The 22,511-nt window shown below is 31.1% G+C and overlaps 1 protein-coding gene across 1 annotated transcript in view; it reads left to right on the forward strand.

Moving 5' to 3' along the window:
* The first annotated feature begins 69 nt into the window (after positions 1–69).
* LOC134708154 (ER degradation-enhancing alpha-mannosidase-like protein 3) overlaps positions 70–22,511 on the forward strand; it is a 33,961-nt gene continuing 11,519 nt past the window's right edge. The window contains exons 1-17 of the mRNA XM_063568476.1: positions 70–330; positions 1,642–1,687; positions 2,024–2,124; positions 2,616–2,655; positions 3,604–3,716; positions 4,244–4,397; positions 4,728–4,853; positions 5,603–5,708; positions 6,264–6,361; positions 7,423–7,548; positions 9,491–9,574; positions 10,249–10,332; positions 10,885–11,009; positions 12,951–13,113; positions 13,676–13,872; positions 21,573–21,711; positions 21,931–22,012. Of these exons, the coding sequence (XP_063424546.1) occupies positions 224–330; positions 1,642–1,687; positions 2,024–2,124; positions 2,616–2,655; positions 3,604–3,716; positions 4,244–4,397; positions 4,728–4,853; positions 5,603–5,708; positions 6,264–6,361; positions 7,423–7,548; positions 9,491–9,574; positions 10,249–10,332; positions 10,885–11,009; positions 12,951–13,113; positions 13,676–13,872; positions 21,573–21,711; positions 21,931–22,012 (1,891 nt within the window). The 5' untranslated portion in view covers positions 70–223. The remainder of the gene's footprint in view (positions 331–1,641; positions 1,688–2,023; positions 2,125–2,615; positions 2,656–3,603; positions 3,717–4,243; positions 4,398–4,727; positions 4,854–5,602; positions 5,709–6,263; positions 6,362–7,422; positions 7,549–9,490; positions 9,575–10,248; positions 10,333–10,884; positions 11,010–12,950; positions 13,114–13,675; positions 13,873–21,572; positions 21,712–21,930; positions 22,013–22,511) is intronic.

The raw sequence follows: 22,511 nt of genomic DNA on the forward strand, positions 1-22,511 counted from the left end.
ACAATTTTCACCAATAATATATGTTTTGTCATCCATGTTAACATTTATTTAAGAATTTGATTTTGTAAATGTCTATTTACCGTCTTTTAATCAAACCGGAAGTGCATCAAGTGACAACAAGGCAAAATGACAACACAACCGACAGGATAAAATCAAACATTACCATCAAAAGAGAGGTTATTGGCAGTCGAATCAAATCCAGCATTGTATATTTTGTCCAACAATGAAGTGCCAAAAAGTAGTTATTGTGTTGTCTTTTGTTATTGTGATTTTTGTATTGGAAGATGGTTTGGTAAAAGCAATGTCTCTGTCTGAAAAAAGGGAGTTAAAGTAAGTTTAACAGTTTAAAATAAATGGCATCAGATTAGATTTTTTTTAAAGAAAAATAAAAAGTTAAGAAAAAAATCTAAATTGATCAGAAGCTTGTAGACTGTCACTATATATTTAGATCCTTTTAATATTTTTTGTTACTATTTCAGTATTCATTAATTACATTATTTGTGGACTATGATGTATTTGTATGAAACATCTTCCTGTCAATGTTGATGCTGCTCATTCTAGATACCAGTTCATGACTATTGAATTTGCCAGTTAAACAATCCCCTCCCCCAATTACCAAAATAGCAAGAAATCAAATGTGAATCCTGATCCTAGAGTCTTAAGAACATCTTGTGGTCATTCTTAACTAAAGGGGAGACATGCAGTCTTGGCATTTGAATATTACAAATGACGATTAGATTAATTGTCATTGTAATATTACTGACTGATAATTTCATTCATCGGTCGTCCCATTGTCTATATCACTCTGTTCAGCTCTTAATATTATTCTGTTTCATGTTTTTGTGACGTCAAATACGTTGACCCGGCCTTAATAACTTTGACCCGGACATATCAGCGACGTCATAATGTTTGAACCGACGTTAATAACTTTGACCCTAACTTATTAAGCTATCTTTTGTGTGCTGTGAAAGAAAGAAAACTTCCGAAACACGCAAATATAGCCCGATAAATCGATTATCAGATTATCTGCATATTGATATTGTAAAATATCAGCTGCTTGACATTATATGAAGGCTTTTTAATCTCGTTCGCTACGCTCACTCGACAAAAAGCTTCATATTATGTCTCGCAGCTGATATTTTACGATATCAACATACAGATAACCTGATAATCAGTACTTCACAGAACAGTAGGATGATATTTAAATAATAACTAGAAACTAAGGGCGCTACATTCCCGTGTACTTTGTCATACATGTACATGTAGGTAAAATAATGATAAACAGATTATCATTGGCCATTTCAACTTCATTCCTCTATAGCTCAAACAAGAAAATCAATCTTGTTGAGATGACAAAAGATAAGCTACATGTACATGTATAAGAAGATGATGTATAATTGCCAATGAGACAACTCTCCTCAAGAGATCAAATGACACAAAATTAATTGATTAACAATAACAACATTTCATTGTATGGCATTCAACAATGAGAAAAGCCCATACTTCATAGACCGCTATTCAAGGCCCTGATTATTATCATGTGGTCCAATAGCCTTTTTGCATCCCAATTCTTTTGAATTTAATAAAGAAAGATTTGTTTTAATGCAATATATTTAGAAGTCTTTTATTGTTTAATTACAGACTGAAGCTTAAAGAAATGTTTTTCCATGCTTATAACTCTTACATGGTGAGTATTTTTTAAGTTTGACCCCTTAGAAAAAACAATGAAGAAACAAGTAATATTATGTACATTGTACATGTAAGATACATGTACATGTACATATGTAAAAATTCAGAAATCAACTTGATTAAAGATTTACATTCAAACCCTCATGTTTTTCAACATGGTAATTCTCAGTGATTGATATATCAGATGGATTCCTACAAAATAAAATAGCTATAGTGGCTATTTGTGAACTTTCTGAACATGGGTAAAAAAAAATCCAACCTTAGTTTTTCTGAATTTTAGGATTATAATTTGTAAATTAAATGTACTTCATTTTCCCCATTGTGATGATTGTAGGAGAATGCCTATCCTGCCGATGAGTTGATGCCATTAAGTTGTAAAGGACGGTATAGAGGATCACAACCAAACAGAGGAGATATAGATGATAGCTTAGGAAAGTAAGATTCACAGATGATAATTATACATTTGTTATAGTGATTGGTCTTCAGGATAAACAAATATTTATCTCCAATAGCTAGATGGACTTGCATTATCTATAAAACTCAGAATGTTTCCATGTTAAAGTTTTACTTTATAAAAAGAAATCTGTCCAACAGAATAAAATTGAGAATGGAAATGGGGAATGTGTCAAAGAGACAACAACCCAACCATAGAAAAAACAACAACCTACCCGTTATTTCTTTTATGTTGGTTATCAGAAATATTTTCAGTTATGTGTCATAATGTATGCACACATGTGTAAGTTAAAATCTTTCTTGATATATTTTAGAAATTTACAGAAAACATTCACAATTGCATTAAATTTGAACAAGTAAATGTTTTAAATATGCATACATGAAGGTATATTTTTTATAAATTTGAATACATGTAGGTATTTTTGAATGTTTCAAATATCAAATGAATATACATTTTCATTTTCTCTTGACAGTTTTACATTGACGCTAATAGATACTTTGGACACATTAGCAGTGAGTATTTAAATTTATAACATGTATTACAGGAGAATTAAATTAAAATTCTGGTATTAGTAGTAAACAGATACTTATTGCAGGATAAGAATTAGTGTCCCTGTTGCAATTAGGAACTGAGGACATAAAAATTCCAGGCAATCTTTCTGGCTATGTTGATCTTTTAAACATGCTCATGCCTACTTTTTTGTTGGAATTTTATGAAATGTTTGTTTAGTAATGATGGAAATTTTTGGGATGAACTTAAAAATCATTGCTGACAAATATTTTTTACATGCTCAGTCAATGGTATCATTAAAACAAGTGCATATAAAAGAAATTTACAGGCATTGGCAGGGTTCTCGCTTAGACCCATATACACGTCCTGGATGTATGAAAATTGAGCTGGAAGCATCATTTTTGAGTTCCAAACTCAATGTTTTGCATAGAAGATTTTTTATTCCATCACTGTTTTAGTTTTATTTCTTCATATTTCATCATATTGAGACACAAAAAATTACATGCATCCTGGCCTTGAAGGCATAAAACTTTACTCAGTGCTTTGAGCACAAAAATCATGCTCGAAACATGAAATCCAGCAATTTGATTGGTTGATTTTTGAGTCTGAGTACAAAAATCATGCTTGAAAGTTTTATGAATGTGAGGCCTGGACTCATCAAAATCTACTGGGACTCACCATTTCATCATGAAAAATTCCTAGCGAGAACCCTGATTGCATTATTGTTCAAACTTTGAAATAATTTCTAACAAGTCTTTTGGTTTGGAAGTTTTATAGTGAAATTAGTCTCTTTCATTGATTACATGTACATGAATACATGTATATATTAACGATTTACATGAAACAGCTTTTTAACAGTGTAAAAATAATCGTTACATGTTTTCTTGTGAGATATATTATAATTTATTTATGTCTTCTCTTTCTATAGTAATCTTTGATGTAATTTTTAGGTATTGGGCGAAGTAAAAGAGTTTGATAAAGCTGTCAGATTAGTTATTTCTCAGGTGACCTTTGACACAGATGTTGTTGTATCTGTCTTTGAAACAAACATTAGGGTTTTAGGGTAAGTTCATGTTACATGTATATCATTTTTAATGTCAGGAATTTCATCTACATGTGTTTAAAGGAAAAACTTCAAACTTCATTTCAGACCAATAAAGTCAAAATTGAAACTTGCATTCATGCATGTAAATTATGTGCACACAGTCACATCTCTAGATGAATTTCATAAATCCATTATGAGGTTTATCAACTCCAAACATATCCTGATTGTTAAACAGTCAGTGACTCACTCTGACTGGAAAATATATTTGTTGTTCATTTCATTGAATAATTAAACTAAGAAACTTAGCATACCAGAAATCTATTAATTTTGCAATCATTGATGTGTGATGATATGACAGAAAAATCAATTTCATTTATTCAATTTATTTTTAACAGTTATAATTAACATGTAATTTTTTTTTTAAATGATCCATGAATGATTGAAGTGGGAGTATTGATTTTGATTAAAAATTTAAATATTTACTAGTTACAATTAATTAATTTTCAATAGAGCAAATTTAAAATAGAAATGATCATATTTTACAGGGGACTTTTAGGGGGACATGTTTTAGCAACATCTCTTAAGAAGAGAAGGAAAGGAATGGAATGGTATACAGATGAATTGTTATCAATGGCTAAAGATATTGGTTACAGATTATTGCCAGCATTTAATACATCCACTGGAATTCCTTATCCTAGAGTATGTCTTATTTAATACAAGATACAAATAAAAAGAAATGAAATTTTTTTGTAGCATTTTTATGTTACAAATTGAAGATCATATTTTTTTCTGAAATTTAAAATTGATTTTACAACTTATATAGTTAAGAGCATTCATTGTTAATGTGATGTTTATAATAGCTATCATTTTTCAAAAATGTGATATTTTCTTAAACCTATAAATTTTGTTTTTCATAGCTATTGAACATTCATGTATGTTATGAAATAAAAAATCTATAAGTCTCCTCTTCTGGCCATTTTATATGAATTATAGACAGAACACATAATGTTTTATAAAATATACTTTTAGGTAAATTTACGGCATGGTATTAGAGATATGATAAATAAATATAAAGATACTTGTACAGCCTGTGCTGGAACCATGGTTTTAGAATTTGCTGCATTGAGTAGACTAACAGGAGAACCAATTTTTGAGGTAACATATATTTTTTTCTGTGTTTATGTTCCATTTATGGACATTATGTTTTCTGGTCTGTGGGTCAGTTTGTCAATCTGTCCATTCGTCCGTACCACATCAGGTTAAAGTTTATTTTAATGAAGCTGAAGTCCAATCAACTTGAAACTAGTTCACATGTTCCCTATGATATGATCTTTCTAATTGTAATGCCAAATTTAATAGAGATTTTCCTTCATTTTCACAGTCCACTGAACATAGAAAATAATAGTGTGGATTGGGCATCTGTGTACTGGGGACACATTCTTGTTTCTTACTGAAATAATTTGCAATGAAATGTTTTAGTTTCAAAAGAGAGTAAAAGGACATGGTTGTATTGAGATACAAAGTTTATTCTTAGTGATGGTAAAATGAAACAGAATTACATGACTTACAAACAAATAAAAAAACACAGGTTTGTGTAAGGGCTATTACATAAAAAATAAATAAATAGATGGGTAGCTGGTTGGCACTTGAATTTTTTTTGTATTGATGAGAGCAGGTCTCACAAAGTTCAAATTATGTGGTAATGTATGCAAAGTAAAATGTAAATGTATGGGTATGCCGTAAAAAAAGGACCTTTTAACCCCCATCTAGTTTTTTTTCTGGGATAGCCTTAAAAGAAATTAAGAACTAAACTTGATTTGCTGGACAATCAATGAATGGAAAATTCTTACAGAGTTAAAGCAATAATTTAAATCACCATATTTTATCTCCGACTCTTTTTGTAGGAGAAAGCACATAAAGCCATGGATTATTTATGGGAGCAAAGACACAGAAGTAGTGATCTTGTTGGAACAGTAATTAATATACATAATGGGGATTGGGTTAGGAGAGGTAAGTTGATAGTTATATATAATGGCACTAGCATCACGCTTGTTAATAATTTACATGTCTATTAGGAACACAAATGTATAAACTTAGGGATGGCTAGGTAGCTGTGACTAGGTTAGGTTAGATCTGTTGATCCATTATTTATTATGATTTATGTACATAGTTATGACTTGGTTTAGAAAAAGTAAGTGATTAGTCAGTTAGAAATAAATGTACATGGATAAAGAAAGACAAAGTGGTTTTATTTCGACAGTCATACATTTTCTTTATAGTAATACAAAATGTATTGACTTTAGTCCTTATTATCAATGCTTATACACTGCTAATAACAACAAGTCCTGTGTTACCAGTGAAAAAAAACAATGATAATTTCACTTGTGACATGGTTATTTTACTCCTCTGACGTCATACAACAATAGGTGTTGCCAAGACAAGATCAAAGCAAATTGTGAATATGTAAAAAAAAAAATGAATTCTTGGATTAGTTATTTTAAGAATATCATTTATGTTTAATGCCATAAATTCATTTCTACTGAAAATTATTATTATTTCTTTCAGAAAGTGGAGTTGGTGCTGGGATAGACTCGTACTATGAATATGTATTAAAGGCGTACATATTACTTGGTGATGATGAATATTTAGACAGATTTAACAAGGTATTAAAGCTCACCTGTTATTAATCATGTTAGCACATATTTGTCATGAATATGTCGGGTTTTGCATATGTAATAACCTCAAAATTGCCTGGGGCAAAAAAGAAGTTATTGGTTATTGTGCCCTGATTCTAAATGATGTGATGTCATGGCATCAAAGCTTCATGGCCGGTATGGGAGTGTCAGGATGATACCATGGCCAATATGGAAAAGGGCATGTTTTAATCTATACATACAAGTTTTCCAATATTTTTTCTTTGATACATACTGTCCCCATCCAATATACCCTCGTTGCCCTCATTTTCAAATGGTAGTCAAAATTTCCCAGACCTTCATCCTGGACAGCCTCTATTATTTATAATATGTATTCAGGGTTTTCACTAAGGCGAGTCCATGAGTCCTGGACTCATCAAAATCTGTCTGGACTCACCACTTTTTAAAATTGGTGCGTCCACAGATGTATCAAGATTGAAATATTTTGTATAATCTCAACACAGTTAAACACAAATATCAGCCTTTTATAGCAAAAGTTTAAAAGAAATCTGAATTCAATGTCATTTCATTGCATTGTTAGGCCATGGAGACTAAAATATTACATAACATTGCAATAAAATATTTTCTCCTTGCTGTTGGACTCACCATGGCCAAAAATGATGAGCCCCTGGACTTGCCCGTCAAAAATCCTTAGGGAGAACCCTGTGTATTACAGAACCAACCTATCAAATTTATTGGTAATTTGTTCTCGTCCTGAAAATGCCAGAAATATTTGCCACTGGATGTAAAACAACCAACAATCAATTAATATTTGATGAATGTATATGATTATTTTTTTTTCACTAACTACATTACACAATTCACATGTATCTTTATATCGAAGTCATTTGGCTGTGTTGAAATTCTGATAGCAAAGTAATTAGCTTAACACTTAAGTTCTAGAAGAATTGTGTATGTTTTCATGTACTTCTGAACAGAATGGCTTCATATTTAGTTAGCAGCTAGACAATAATCATGGGGATGAGTTGTTACACTTTTAAGTCAACATGAACATGTACTTTATTTTACAGCATTATTCAGCAGTCATGAAATATATAAGCCAGGGACCATTATTGGTTGATGTACATATGCACAAACCAGAAGCTTTATCCAGACATTTTATGGACTCATTACTGGCTTTCTGGCCAGGTCTTCAGGTTGGTATTCTCTAAATAAATAATGCAGTTTATTGTATTAAAGCTTTGTTGTTAAAGTTTTTTACATGTGTTTAACCATAATAGTTTCACCTGTAAGGTTGATGTTATAGCATTTAGCAATACAATATCTTCATTACCAAAGATGACGAAAAAAATTATGAATAAAAAGAAAATTTTGGAGTAACTGTTTTGAAGGCTGGCAACTCACTAGCCTCACAACCAGGGGTCCAAATTAGCGCTAGTCCGGTAGTCCGGGACTAGTAAAATTTGCGTCGGACCAGAAGATTTTGTCAGCTGGTGGTCTGGCGGACCAGTAGAAATTTGTCAATAAAAATCACTGATTGCATCGCAATCTTCGTTTGTTTATAAAACAATTTACCTGTGAAATCAATTACACGGTACTGGGGGGTATTACAATTGATCATTTAATTAATATCTCGGGTGAGCGTCCTTCACAACAATATAAGATGTGGAAATTTTTGGAAGGTGTGAAACCACCGGACAAAAAAATTAAGATGACTGAAAACCAAAAGGAAGATTGAACGAAATAAAGTATACGAAAGTGACAAAAGGAAACGCAAATACTAAAAATCATGGGAAAAAGATCGTGAATGGTTGCATTATATCATGTATATAGTAGATCGGAATTTAATGAACTGTAAAATATGTAAAAATTTGCAGTGACAAACCTAGATAGGAAATGTATTTTCGTAACTTGATCGTCAAATTTCAGATTGTGGAGGTGGAAGACAATATTGATATTTTTTCTGTCCTTGATCCTGATTTTGATAAAGCAAATCATTGAGATTGCCAAAGCCTTTATCAAAATCAGAATAAAGACTATTCCTTTGTTACTATATAACTTATGTAAACGAAAGCATCAAAATAAAATTAAACATCTGTCATTTATATTAGTGTATGTCAAATTAATGTCATTTTTGCAGGACCAGTAGATTTGGAGCTGGACCAGGAGAGTTTTCAGTCCACTGGTCCTGCTGGCGAGTACACAAAAAAGCTTAAATTTAACCCCTGCTCACAACACAAGAGCTTGAAAAAACAATTGTCTGACTCTTGTTCTTTTTAAACATCAAAAACTGTAAATTCTAATACAATTAGTTTGTAATGATAATTTCCATCGGATGTTGACAAATATTTTGAGGGGTTAGATTCCATGTTCTACCAGACCGTAACTAAGAAAGCCACCATTTTGTTTTGAATTTTGATTTTTTTTGGGGGTATGTAATTTCTCAAAAAATAAACAAGATAGTCACATTTTGAGCCTCAAAATCTTCTGTTTGTCTACATTGAAACCATTTTGAAGCGTAGGAAAAGTAAAAATACGATTAGTACCATAGTATACATATGTTGTCACATTATTTAGATTCTAAGACGATGCAACAGTTTCACTGACTTTTTCATTTATGCCATTTTTTGGCAAAATATTACTAAATAACATTTATTTTAATATGTAACATTAGAATGGAGATAACTGTATTGTATTTTAAGCTTGGCCTCGTAAACTTGATTTTACTGTCGCGAATATCCGTTTACCTTCCTCCGCTCTGCATCGCTAGGTAAACTCAATTTGCGACAGTAAAATCTACATTTTATGAAGGCCAAGCTTGAAGGCCAATCTTAAAATACAATACAGTTATCTTCTAAATTTTAAATTTTTAGTAGATTAAAATGTTCCTGGTTAGTGAAAATAAAATCAAAATTTTTCACTTTTTTCACAACAAAAGAGTCTTTTTAAGGAATTTCCAAGATTTAATTAAATATAATATCTATGTAAACCAATATCCCACAAGTAAATGTACTTACACAGTATCATTATAAGGATTTCAAATCTAAGTCTATCTAAAGAAGTTGTTGGTGTATGATTATATATTTTGCTTTAAATAGATTCTTTAACAATGAGACATGATTATTCTTTTTGTTATAGGTTTTAAAGGGTGATATAAGACCAGCAATACAGACACATCAGATGTTATATCAAGTTATGCAAAAACATAATTTTTTACCAGAGGTAAATTAGTTGATAGGTTTTCTCTAATTTTTGTGTGCTATTTTCACACTTCCTGAGCGGTTTGAGAAAAATATTTCTCCTCTGGAGTGAAATATCTGTTATTAGCAAGGAATTGGTATAAATTTAATTATGACGTTAAATTTTCTTGATTTCTTCTCTTGATAACTCCTTTTGTGTCGTCATGAAAAAAAGGTGACTATGCCTGATGACGTCAAATAGAAAGAACACCACTTTCTGAAATCTTCAAAAAAGAAGGATAAAAATCATTAGAGAAACAGAATCCACCACTATCACTCCCTATCACTGGTGTAATATGATATTTTTCTACTCTCAACTGTTAAATTTTTATAATTAAAAAAAATGAGCAAGCCTGGCGCTTTAAATAATAAAATTTTATTTGTCTGGAGTGGAGAAATATCATAAAAAAATTGTTGCCGTGATGGAATCTATATGTCTACCAGAGCATAGGTCATAAAAAAATTAAGTATTATATTTCATGGTATATCTGAAATATATTGATCTAGTTTCCGACAAATTTTATATAAACTGTGACATAGATCAGTTGTTTGCTTAATAAATAACAGAGAATGTCAAATTCACTGACAAATTTTAATTTCTAATGACATGTTTTTATATATCTAGAGATCAATAGATAATAATCTATTTCGTTACAGGGATTCACGTCTGACTTTAGAGTACACTGGGGAAATCATCCTCTTAGACCAGAATTAATAGAATCTACATATTTTCTGTATAAGGTAAGGTGTTTATGATTTACTTTAGCATCATTGATATTGTAAAAATATTTTTAATGTTTATACTAAAAATAAAAGGTAATATATAGAGAGTAGTCATTCTGTTAAAGAAATTAACAAAGAAAATTACAAAAAAATGGTAGGTAATACAACAGAAAAAAATTAAGAAAAGACTTGTTCGGTAAATGTCCATGAAACTGCAATCTAAAAATACAAGTTCATCAAAGGTTGACATCTCTTACAATCTTCAAAAAGTTGACAAAGTATAATTTAACACATGTGGAAAAATTGTATTTTCATCAGTATTTGATTTTGTGGTTTTACGAAAGTCTGCATATGAGCCAATAGAAAGCTTGTACTTTGTTAAACATTTAAACAAATGGTTCACCTGCACCAATGAAATCCACAAAAATTTGTATCCAATGAATTATAAAAAATCCATATTAGTCATTTGGCCTTATTGATTTTACACCATAGTTAGACATACATTCATATAGTTGCCTTTCCTGACAAATGTACATATATATAAAGATTGATATTACTCTAAACTTTCAGGCAACTGGTGATAATCATTATTTAGAAGTTGGCAAGAAAATGATGGAGAATTTGGATGCTCATGCACGAGTACCATGTGGATTTGCTGCCATTAAAGATGTAACTTCAGGAGCACATGAAGACCAGTAAGTCAAACTGTCCAAGGGTTATTATCTAGGACTTATTTTGGAGATAACTGTATTGTATTTTAAGCTTGGTCTATGAAAACGTAGATTTTACTGTGGCAAATTGAGTTTACCTAGCTACACAAGTTTTTAAATCATCGCTTTACTTATCCCTTTCTTTTGATATTTTGCGATATTTCTAGTTTTACAGATAACCCATTTCGTGATTATAAGCACCGTATCTAAAATTTGGGTATAGGATGCATCTGCATTAATGACCCCAAAAATTATACTTATTTCTGATTTTTGTAATTTTTGGATATTTAATTTTGAACAAAATTCCCTTATTTTCTCAAAAATTTCCTGCCAAACGTGTTCCACCAGTTTACAATACATAAAAAGATGAAATAGTGATTCTTTTTCATTGCAAAAGTGACACTTCCCGTTTGAGCAATTCATTTTTTGTAATTTTTCTTCAGTGTAAATTATATTATGTAGTAACTTCCATTGAAATTGTTTAATTTTCCTGTTAGCTAAATTGTTATTCAAAGTTTCCCAAATGTAATCCCATGGTAGTTCCTTCCCAAAATGTAAATTCCACTTCAACTGACTATTTGGAGCTGTTTTATTCTCATAAAAGTATCTAATATCTTTAAGGCATAATTTTTTGGCATCAACGACAACTCCATTTTTATAAATTGACAAGAATTTATTATTTTTATAGGTCTATCAGAATGACTTTGTATGCTAGAATCTGTTTTTAAAACGTCAATTTGTTGAGGTGTTAATGAAGATTTAATGCGACTATATTGTGCAATCCAATTCCTTTTATCTTTAAGACTTTTAAAAATATCAAAAGAAGTTTTAAAGGATTTATTGTTTAAGTCCCATATATCTTTAATTTTTTTTATTCCACTGGAGGCAAAGTTTGCATAATATAATGCATGTCCCTTGAACTTAAATTTACAATTGCCAAAAATATTTTCTTCTAAAAGGTCCTCTTTCGTGACCGATTTTTGGATTTTCTGTAAGTCGGTCCAGGAAATTAAGAGTTCTTTATAATATTTAACCAGTAAGTCAAACTGTCCAAGGGTTATTATCTAGGACTTATTTTGGAGATAACTGTATTGTATTTTAAGCTTGGTCTATGAAAACGTAGATTTTACTGTGGCAAATTGAGTTTACCTAGCTACACAGAGCAGAGCTAGGTAAATGGATATTTGCGACAGTAAAATCAAGTTTTACGAAGGACAAGCTTAAAATACAATACAGTTATCTCCATTCTAATACAGCATATTAAATTAAATACCACTTAACAAATATTTTGACGTAAAATGACATAAATTAACAAGTCCACAAAACTGTTGCATTGTCTTCAGCAACTAAACAATGGTACGTTATATGTATACTCACAATGTCAAACATAAAACTCTAGACTGTTTATACCTGTCATAGGTTTCAGAATGGTTTCAACGTTGACAAAAAGAACATTTTGAAGCTCGAAATGTGACTTTCATGTTTATTTTGTGAGAAATTACATACCTCAAAAAATCGGAATTAAAATAGTGGCTTTCTAAGTTACAAACTTGTTGAACGTGGAATTTTCCTATTCAAAATATTTGTCAACGTCCAATGAAATTTATCGTTACAAACGAAATGCATTAAAATTAAGATTTTTATTTGCATTCATATAACCTTGAGAGAATACATTAAGTTGTAACTCATAATTAAAACACAATAGTAACTTGTCAGATTCAAGTTATTTTAGTTTTTTGGGGGGTTAATTTTCGGTTAAAACTTTACAAATATGTGATTAGATGACAGCAAGAGATCTGATGCTTGTTTAAAGGGATGTGTAATTGCTAGATTTATAAACCTATTTTTAAACAGATCTTTAATAAGTTAAGAATTTGTTTGTTATGATTAGTTTAGTTGAATAACAGTATGTTATTATGATTACAGATTGGATTCTTATGTCTTTGCTGAAACCTTTAAGTACTTATACTTATTGTTTGCAGAGAAATCTGACCTGATTATAAATGTCGATGATTATTTATTTACGACAGAAGCTCATCTCCTTCCATTATCATTATCTGTATATAATTACACAGCTAGAGTTCCCAAGGTAACAAATAAATTTAAGTACTATTAATATTTTGCTACATTTACTTATTTACATATAGACTTTTTCTCAACTGCAATTTTCAAGGTTAAAAAAGAACCTCTAATAGAAACATTGACTGCTGTTTGCTAAATATTTTGCATAGTTAATGTTTTAGCTGCTGTATATCTTAGGCCTCACAGGCTCACACATATTAATTTGACTAATTTATGATTTTTATCAAATTTGAAAAAGTAACAATACTCTATGGCATACAAGTAACACCAATTTTTACAATGGCATTCACAAAACATTCAATGGGCCCAGTTTATAATATTATCAATATTAGTCTTTAAGATTGAACAATAGAATGAGCATTCTGCTTTTGAACTGTGGTTCCACGTACTGAACTTTAATAAGAGTCTAAACATATTATGGTTATAGCTTGTTAATGTATAAAACTATGGTAATACATGTACCAGAGATGTTTATATTCAAATATAATTTGATAGAGAATACTTTCTAATGTTAGACAAATTTTATGCACTGTACTACATGTAATAACATTTGTTTTATAATTAAACAGATCAGAAGAGAGGTATATGAAAGTTTAGATAATCTGTATGATGAAGAAGAGTTATCAGCTACTATAGATATCTCAGCCTTAAGAGTAGAAAATACATGTCAGAATCCACAGTATTTAGCCACAAATCTAATGAATTATGCCACTAAAGTTAGAGGAGAAATGAAAGGATGGATGGATAAATCTGTACCAGTTCAAAGGTAGAATGTAATACTTAGTATAAAAAAGAAGATGTGGTATGATTGCCAATGATACAACGTTCCACAAGAGACCAAATGACACAGAAATTAATAGTTATATGTCACCGTACAGCCTTCAACAATGAGCAAAGCCCATACTGCATAGTCAGCTATAATAGGCCCCGAAATAACAAATGTAAAACAATTCAAACAAGAAAACTAACAGCCCAATTTATGTATAAAAATATGAACAAAAAACAAATAAAGTATTTTTGTGAGCCACCACAGCAGCAAATATTTGATGAAAAGTACTTTTAAAAGTTGTTAACACTCACTTTAGTGTGTTTAAGTACAGCTCTTTATAAGAACCAGGCAGTGTGCCATATACATGTGATATATGGGGGGTTTCCGATTTTATCTATATTTGGCCTAGTAGAGGCAACAAATGAATTCTGCTCAAAAAATAATTTTGAGTGGCAAAATATGAGTGGTTGCCATGGTAACGGACACACAATTTTTTGGCTGTTAAGCGTTGTAAAATCTTTCAAAAATCAGCTAAATCACCACATTTCAGAGCCTGATTATGAATAGAGTCATGCATTTTCATTAATTTTCATATGTAACATTGATAGATCATGGTTTAAGCTTCATTTTAGTGAAGATTGCATGTCAACCAAATTTTTATTTTTTTGTAAAATTTTGTGAAAAAATGCATATTTTCAACTTTTCTGAAATTGGGATTTTTGCTGAATTACCACATTTTCTCCGGTGTTTTTCAGAAAAGTGCAAATGTGTACAGAATAGTTAGCACTGTAGTTATGAAGTTTGGATACTACTTTACCAAATTTAATAGAAAAATGTGTGGGATTTTTTTTAGTTTTATCACCATAGCAACCGATTTTTTCCTTGGAAACGGAGTTTTCATTTGCAGAATATTGCAGTTTAAGAGCTTAAATGTCCTGAATTTTTCATAACCGATAAGAAAAATACATAAAAGTTAACGCAAACTTTAAATTACAATCGTCAAGTGTTGTTGACTTCAATTGTTACCCCGGAAAGACATGTTATCCATAGCAACATCCACTAAAAAACTGCATAATTAGAAATTTATGTAAAAAAAAATATATAAATAAAGGGTTCAAATTTGAATGTGCTTTTATTCTTTGCTTCACTAACAGTCTTGTCTGGGATTTTTTCTTCAGATTTTCAATAAATGTAATATGTCATGAAACATTAGGGGGGGGGGGGGCTTGGAAAAAGGGGGAGGGTGGTAAGTTGATTTTTTTAAATGTTGCATACAAGTAGATATTTGAAAAGATAATTGCGTTTCGTAGTCCAAAGAAACATTGCTTTTCGAACTTTAACTTCAGTTTAAGTTAATAGAAATCTATGAAATTTAAACACACGGTTATTTACCACATAAAGAAGGTTGGGATTGATTTTGAGAGTTTTGGTCCTTTTAGTTTAGGAATTAGGGGCCAAAAAAGGGCCCATTTAGACATTTGTCTTGGTTTTCACACAATAACTTCAGTATAAGTAAATAGAAATCTATAAAATTCAAACACAATGTTTAAGAACACAAAAGAAAGATTGGGATTGATTTTGGGAGTTTTGGTCCCAAAAGTTTAGGAATTAGGGGTAAAAAAGGGGACCAATTTAGCATTTTTCTTGGTTTTCGCACCATAACTTTAGTATAAGTAAATAGAAATCAATGAAATTTTAACACAAGATTTATGACCATAAAGGAAGGTTATGATTGATTTTGGGAGTTTTGGCCCCAATGTAGTTAGGGACCAAAAGGGTCAAAATTTACCTTTGTTTGATTTCATCAAAAATTGAATAATTGGGGTTCTTTAATATGCCGAAAACTGTGAATGTAGATTCTTAATTTTTGGTCCCGTTTTCAAATTGGTCTACATTAAGGTCCAAAGGGTCTAAAATTAAACTTACTTTGATTTTAACAAAAAATGAATTCTTGAGGTTCTTTGATATGCTGAATCTAACCATGTATTTAGATTTGGGATATAGGACCATAATAGGTAAGTTTAAGTTCTTAGACTACATTCATTCTGTGTCAGAAAACTATGTTGTGTCAACTATTTAATCGCAATCCAAATTCAGAGCTGTATCAAGCTTGAATGTTGTGTCCATACTTGCCCCAACTGTTCAGGGTTCGAACTCTGCGGTCGTATAAAGCTGTGCCCTGTGGAGCATCTGGTATAAGGTTGACAGATGATGAACTTCATGGGATTGCAATAGCCGGGCCAACCTGGCTTATGTAAAGGCAAGATATATATGGCCCTAACAAATGTAAGAAAATTCTTAATTTCTTATGGCACACATCCGTCTGAGGTGTTATTCCACCAGCATAAGTGACAAAATTGACCCATAACATAATATTAACAAACCAATAATAAAATCATTTGGTCAAAGCATTTCTAAACTGAAACTGAAGTGTAATGGACGGGTGGATATAGACGGACAGGCAAATTGAACACATTTTAAGGTGGTGGTGATTTTAAAAATAATAATAGGCAATGGGTGATAGCTAATATCGGAAGTCCAGTATAATGGAATCCTCTTAATATATACATGTAGCTATTAACATATCATTTATGACTGCTTTGTTGTACTACTATCCCGCAAATGAAATTCAGGATCTCCGAGATAGCCAAATAGAATACATCTGCTAAGTTGGAATTGTGCTAATCCCGGTAAAATAATTACGCTATTACCGGCAAAACTATCAAATCAGAATTATCAAGCAATATAATTGTATCAATAAGGAATCATTCCTTACTATGCGTCGTTCTACATATATCTCACAAGTTCTTGATATCGATAACATAATATCTTGTGGTGTGTGTGTATGTGTGTGTGTTGGGAAGGGGAATTCAGCTGAAGCACACTTCTTATCCTTCTGAAATCTCCCTCCTCTCCTTTAAGATAGTAAACCGGTAGATAGAGGTATCAATTTTTTAGGATGAATCTTCAAAAAAAATGTTTTGTTATTCTCAAAGGTTTTTTTCAACCTTTAATTATACATGAATTACGCCCTTATTTTCTGTATCTGTCTCTGTAACCTTTACAAAAGACTGCATTAATCCCGAGATTTGGAATGGAACCACTAAGCTGAGAATGTCTGCATTAATACAATATTAATAACAATAATAATTTGAATACAAATTCCAGAGATTCAATTAAACTGCAACACTAGACACAGCGCAGTACATACTAATCTTATTTTTCTTTGTAATTATCAATGTTTTCTAGTCCCAACAAGTTGTAAACATTCATGAATACAAGACTTAAGTGTCCCATGTGAAATAAAAAAGTAAATATCCAGTGTCCCACTCTTTGTAAACACATTTGCTTGATTCAAGGAACAAGGGCAAAACTAAAATAAACACTTTCGTGTAGCAATTTTTATTTTTTTTTGGGGGGGGGGGGGCGGGGGGGGGGGGGGGGGGGGGGGGGGGGTTGTAGTAGGTTTAACCCATGTTCGTCAGTACATTAGTTGTCACAAAGTTGTTTTCTATTTTATAATTTTTTATGCCTCAATCAAATCTTATGAAACATTTATACACAGAGATCAAGTTTGAATTTTATTGGTGTCACTGTTAACTGTATAATTTGCCTTATATGGCCTGGTTACCTAAAGAAATTTCTAAAAGTTACCATTTAATCTTAGGAGAACCTTTCTGGAGCCCTCTTTTCGTCATCAATACACTACTATATTTTTCGACTTTCATGTAGATTTGTATCTATCTTTTCGTAATAATGGCATGTAACCGAATCATTAACAATTATACCACATCTTCTTTTTTTTTTAAATTAACAGAAAAGATTAAAAAAAAAATCTACATGAAAGTCGAAAAATATAGTAGTGTATGCATGACGAAAAGAGGGCTCCAGAAAGGTTCTTCTAGGATCAGATGGTAACTTTTAGAAATTTCTTTAGTTAACCAGGCCATATAGATTACATGCCATTATTCCGACAGCCCATTGGTCCGACAGTCCATTAGTCCGACATCTCATTGGTCGGACAACCCATAAGTCCAAAAACGTATTTGTCCGACAGCACATTAGTCAGATAGCCAATTAGTCTGACAACTCATTAGTACAATAACCCAATAGTCTGACAATCCATTGCTCCGACAGCCCAATACTCCGACAATCCAGAAGTCCAACACGTATCAAGTCAAGCAAGGATAACAGGATAACAAAAAAATGTCTGTCTGTATTATTACATTTAGATACAAAAACATGTTTTTAAAGAAATAACTCCGTATATACAAATGTATAACATCAGGCTTAGATAGTTCGAATACTTTCTATATACTCAATTCGAAATATGTATATAGAATAACACAGAACAGAATATTTCATTTTTCCAAATTAAAGGGTCTATAAAGAGCCTATACACAATCAGTGATGGTGCAAACTACTGATGATACCTCGCCCAAATACTTCGTTGTTGAGTTTTGAATCTGAAAAAAGCATCACACAGTATAGCTGACTAATATAAACCCCGAAACCAATTTTCAGAAATCATTGTACTTTGTTGTAGTTCTTCAGAAAAATATGACGATATTTTTTTAACTTGGCTGTCATGTGCAACGTGTTAGGTAAACAGGAAGTTGTTGAGTGATGAATATGAAAACTTATCACACGATATAGACGACTTCAATAAACCTTTCAGAAATCCTTGTAATGTAGTTAATGAAAAAAATCAACGAAAATATTCATGGGACGGAGGGATGAACTGAACGGTTGGAAGGACGGACAGACAGACAGAGGCAAAACAGTATACCCCACTTTTTTGAAGCGGCGGTATAATGATTGGAACAACATAAAGACTTTACAACAATAATAATATGATATAAATATCTTTATAGCACCATAAGCCTCAGTCACAATCGGAGCCAAAACAAAGTAGAAAAAAACAAACTATATTTATCAAATAACAGTCAGTATCAAGATGTGTACTACATAATTCAAAAGAACTATGTTTTTTAACAATACAATCGTCAGTATCCCCCATAATAGTCAAGTATTCTTGTGTTAACATCGAGATGTGCTAGAAATGTACTGAAATAGTTCCTCCCTCAAATTGGTATGAAGTGAGCATTCGATTGAAAAATGACACTCATCCTCAACTCTATCAGCTGTACATTACGATTTTTCAATTCTTAATGCAATGGGTGAGCACCGATTCTTAACTAACATATACACTACCTTTCTTAAAATCTAGGGAGCGTATTAGCGCCACACATTTTTAAAATTTTTTCTTCCAATGTTTGCGCTACAACGCAAACCTTTGCGAAATAATGCAAACCTTTGTTTTAACGTATTTCTTATTTAAAATTCAAAGGAAACCGTTATTATTAATAGAGGAGGCTGTATATATGTATTACTATTGTAGTCATTGCAAAGTAAAATACTTGAATAATTAGATCATAATTAGATCATATCATTAACTTCAATAATGAGCAGAATATTATAGAAAATGTGGTATGAATGCCAATAAGAAAACTCTTTATCTAAGTCACTACTCCTAAAAGTAAACCATCATAGGCCAAAGTACGGTTTTCAACATGGAGCATTAGCTTACACTGCATGAACAACATACTATAAAGGCAAGAAATATATATAGAATGAAGATGTTTTATTAATAAAATTATGTTCTCTCTATTCATGCTATTTAAATTGCTATCCAAGCGTCTTAAAAATACTTCATTATATCGAAATGAAAATTCAATTACTTTCTATCAAAGAATCTTGATCATATTCTGAGATTTAAAAATAAAATGTTTCCTTATAAAAAAATCATTTTAAGCAGAAAGATAAATTTGTCCATTTGACTTGGAGTTTCACAATTGTATGACATTATTTTGGATCTTTCAATTTAAATACAAGTGAATATCGATAGGGGATCAATAAGGGAACCAAAAGAGTAAAAAAAATATACAGATCAATGTGCTTGATTTCGAGATATTAGCCATTGAAATTTTGGCGGGAAAATATTCTCTCATGACTTTTCATAGCTATTTCATTGACAAGTTTACATTCTCAAAACTATCAAAGAATAAATTGAACTTTATAAGACTTTTACAGATTGCTTATCATTATACATGTAAAAGATTTATAAAAAGATAAAGGGGGTCAATGCCATTTTTTTAAGGTATTCAAATGAATAAAACCTGAGGTTTCAGAAATCTGACAAAAAAATCAAAATCATGACAAGCGAACTGCAGTGTACCTTAACTAACCTCTGAAGCTAAACCCAAGTTATAGATTATCGATCTTATATGAAATGTCTGGGAAAAAAATGATTTTATTTATAATCAGGCTCTCCGACCAAACATAATCTTTTCAAGAATCTACATGTATGTTATCTTTAAAAAATTAAGCTACCACCCCCTTTTTTTCTAACCTTCCAACCATAATATTACATTATATATTACATTTGTTGAACCTTATGAAATTAATAAAATAGACTGTAAGTGAAGCAAAGCAGTCATATTCGGATTAGAAAATAAACACCCTCTATTTATGTATTTTTTTACAAAAATTTCTATTTATGCAATTTCAAAGTGGATTTTGCTAAGGATAATATGTGTTTCCGTGGTAACGATTGAAGTCAACAACACTTGACGATTGTAATTTAAAGTTTGCGTTAGCCTTTATGTATTTTTCCTATCGGTTATGAAAAATTCAGGACATTTTTAAAAGCTCTGCAATATTCTGCAAATGAAAATTCCGTTTCCAAGGAAAAAATCGGTTGCTATGGTGATAAAACTAAAAAAAATCCCACACATTTTTCTATTAAATTTGGTAAAGTAGTATCCAAACTTCATAACTACAGTGCTAACTATTCTGTACACATTTGCACTTTTCTGAAAAACACCGGAGAAAATGTGGTAATTCAGCAAAAATCCCACTTTCAGAAAAGTTGAAAATATGCATTTTTTCACAAAATTTTACAAAAAAATTACAAACTTGGTTGACATGCAATCTTCACTAAAATGAAGCTGAAACCAAGTTCTATCAATGTTACATACGACAATTAATGAAAAATGCACGATTTGATTCATAATCAGGCTCTGAATTGTGGTGATTTAGCTGATTTTTGAAAGATTTTACCATGCTTAACAACCAAAAAATAGAGTGTCTGTTACCATGGCAACCACTCATATTTTCCCACTCAAAATTATTTTTTGAGCATTTTTCATTTATTGCTTCGTGTAGACCAATTATAGAAAAAATCTGAAACCTTCATGTATCGCACTCTGCCTGGTTCTTACAAAGAGCTGTACTTAAGTAGTAAACATGTACTGTAATTACAGTACTGTACAAAACGTTATTATGTATGTAAAGTAAAAGTACAAACTTGTCCAAAAAAAAAAGAGGAATTATATACTGTACAGTAAAAGTACAGTTACAAAAAGGAATTATTTACTGTAAAGTTAAAATACAATTACAAAAAGTAATAATTTACTGTAAAGGAAAAGTAAAAGTACAAAAAGGATTTATGTACTGTAAATAGAATTACTAAAACAAAAAAAGTAATGATGTATTGTAAGTTAAAATAAAAGGCAAATCTTTAAACACTAAATCTGTTGGAAGTGAGCTGATTGATATTTAATCTTAAAATGCTTTAAGATGCTTTGAGTATTCTTAGATAGTTACTTATTAATGTACCGTATGTTGTTTTTTAGTTGTTCTTCAGGTCCTCGTCTGAAAGCTGCTGATTTCATTGCTGGCAATAAAGCCCAGTTACAACAGTTACATGACATGGGTATAAGGATAGCTACAATGGCTGATGGCAGGATACAACTTCTCCACTCAGCTGCTGATGTAAGTAATATCAAATGAATATTCTGTCTTTTGTATCGGCTATAAATTGGATCTGAAATATATAGATATAGGAAGATGTGGTTTGAGTGCCAATGAGACAGCTCTCCACCCAAATAACAATTTAAAAATAAGTAAACCATTATAGGTCATGCATGGTTGTATTTTAATTTTTATTTTGTTTTCTAATTGTTTATTAGTTTCTTATCTTTTTCTTTTTAGGCTGCTTCTGTAGAAGATGCCGAGAATGGTATGAAATTTATGCAGGAAATGATAGAATTGTCTTCAAAGCAACCGCAAGATGGTAAAGTCTTCAAATATTTTTATTTATGTATAAGAAGAATTATTTATAAAAAAAAATGTATATCTGAAGCATCAACACTCTAGTCTCCCTGCTTATAGTACATCTATGTGTTGTTGTAAGATTTCAAGTTTGTTATTGTAATCAAACTTCTCTACTCTACTACACAGCTACTTTAGCATAGGTACTATTTCTGTACTAAAAATTTGTAGTACTGGAAATCTACTTTTAATATTCAGCAGTGTAAGACAGTTGGGCCAGTAAAAAAATTACTTCACAAGCCCAAAATGCCATTTGGCGACCGGCTGTGTCCTACACTTTTCAGTACTATTTTTTTACTCTAAAATTATTGTAATACATGTATTTAGGTACCTGTATTTTACAGTACTTTATTTGTACTTGAAATTTAGGTACTACAGATTTTTTGTTCCTACCATTACATTTTCAGCATTTTGAAAGTTTTAATATTTCAAATCTCTTAAAGTTCTGATTTTCAAACATG

This window comes from Mytilus trossulus, chromosome 2 (genome assembly GCF_036588685.1).
Source record: "Mytilus trossulus isolate FHL-02 chromosome 2, PNRI_Mtr1.1.1.hap1, whole genome shotgun sequence".
Classification (NCBI taxonomy): domain Eukaryota; kingdom Metazoa; phylum Mollusca; class Bivalvia; order Mytilida; family Mytilidae; genus Mytilus; species Mytilus trossulus.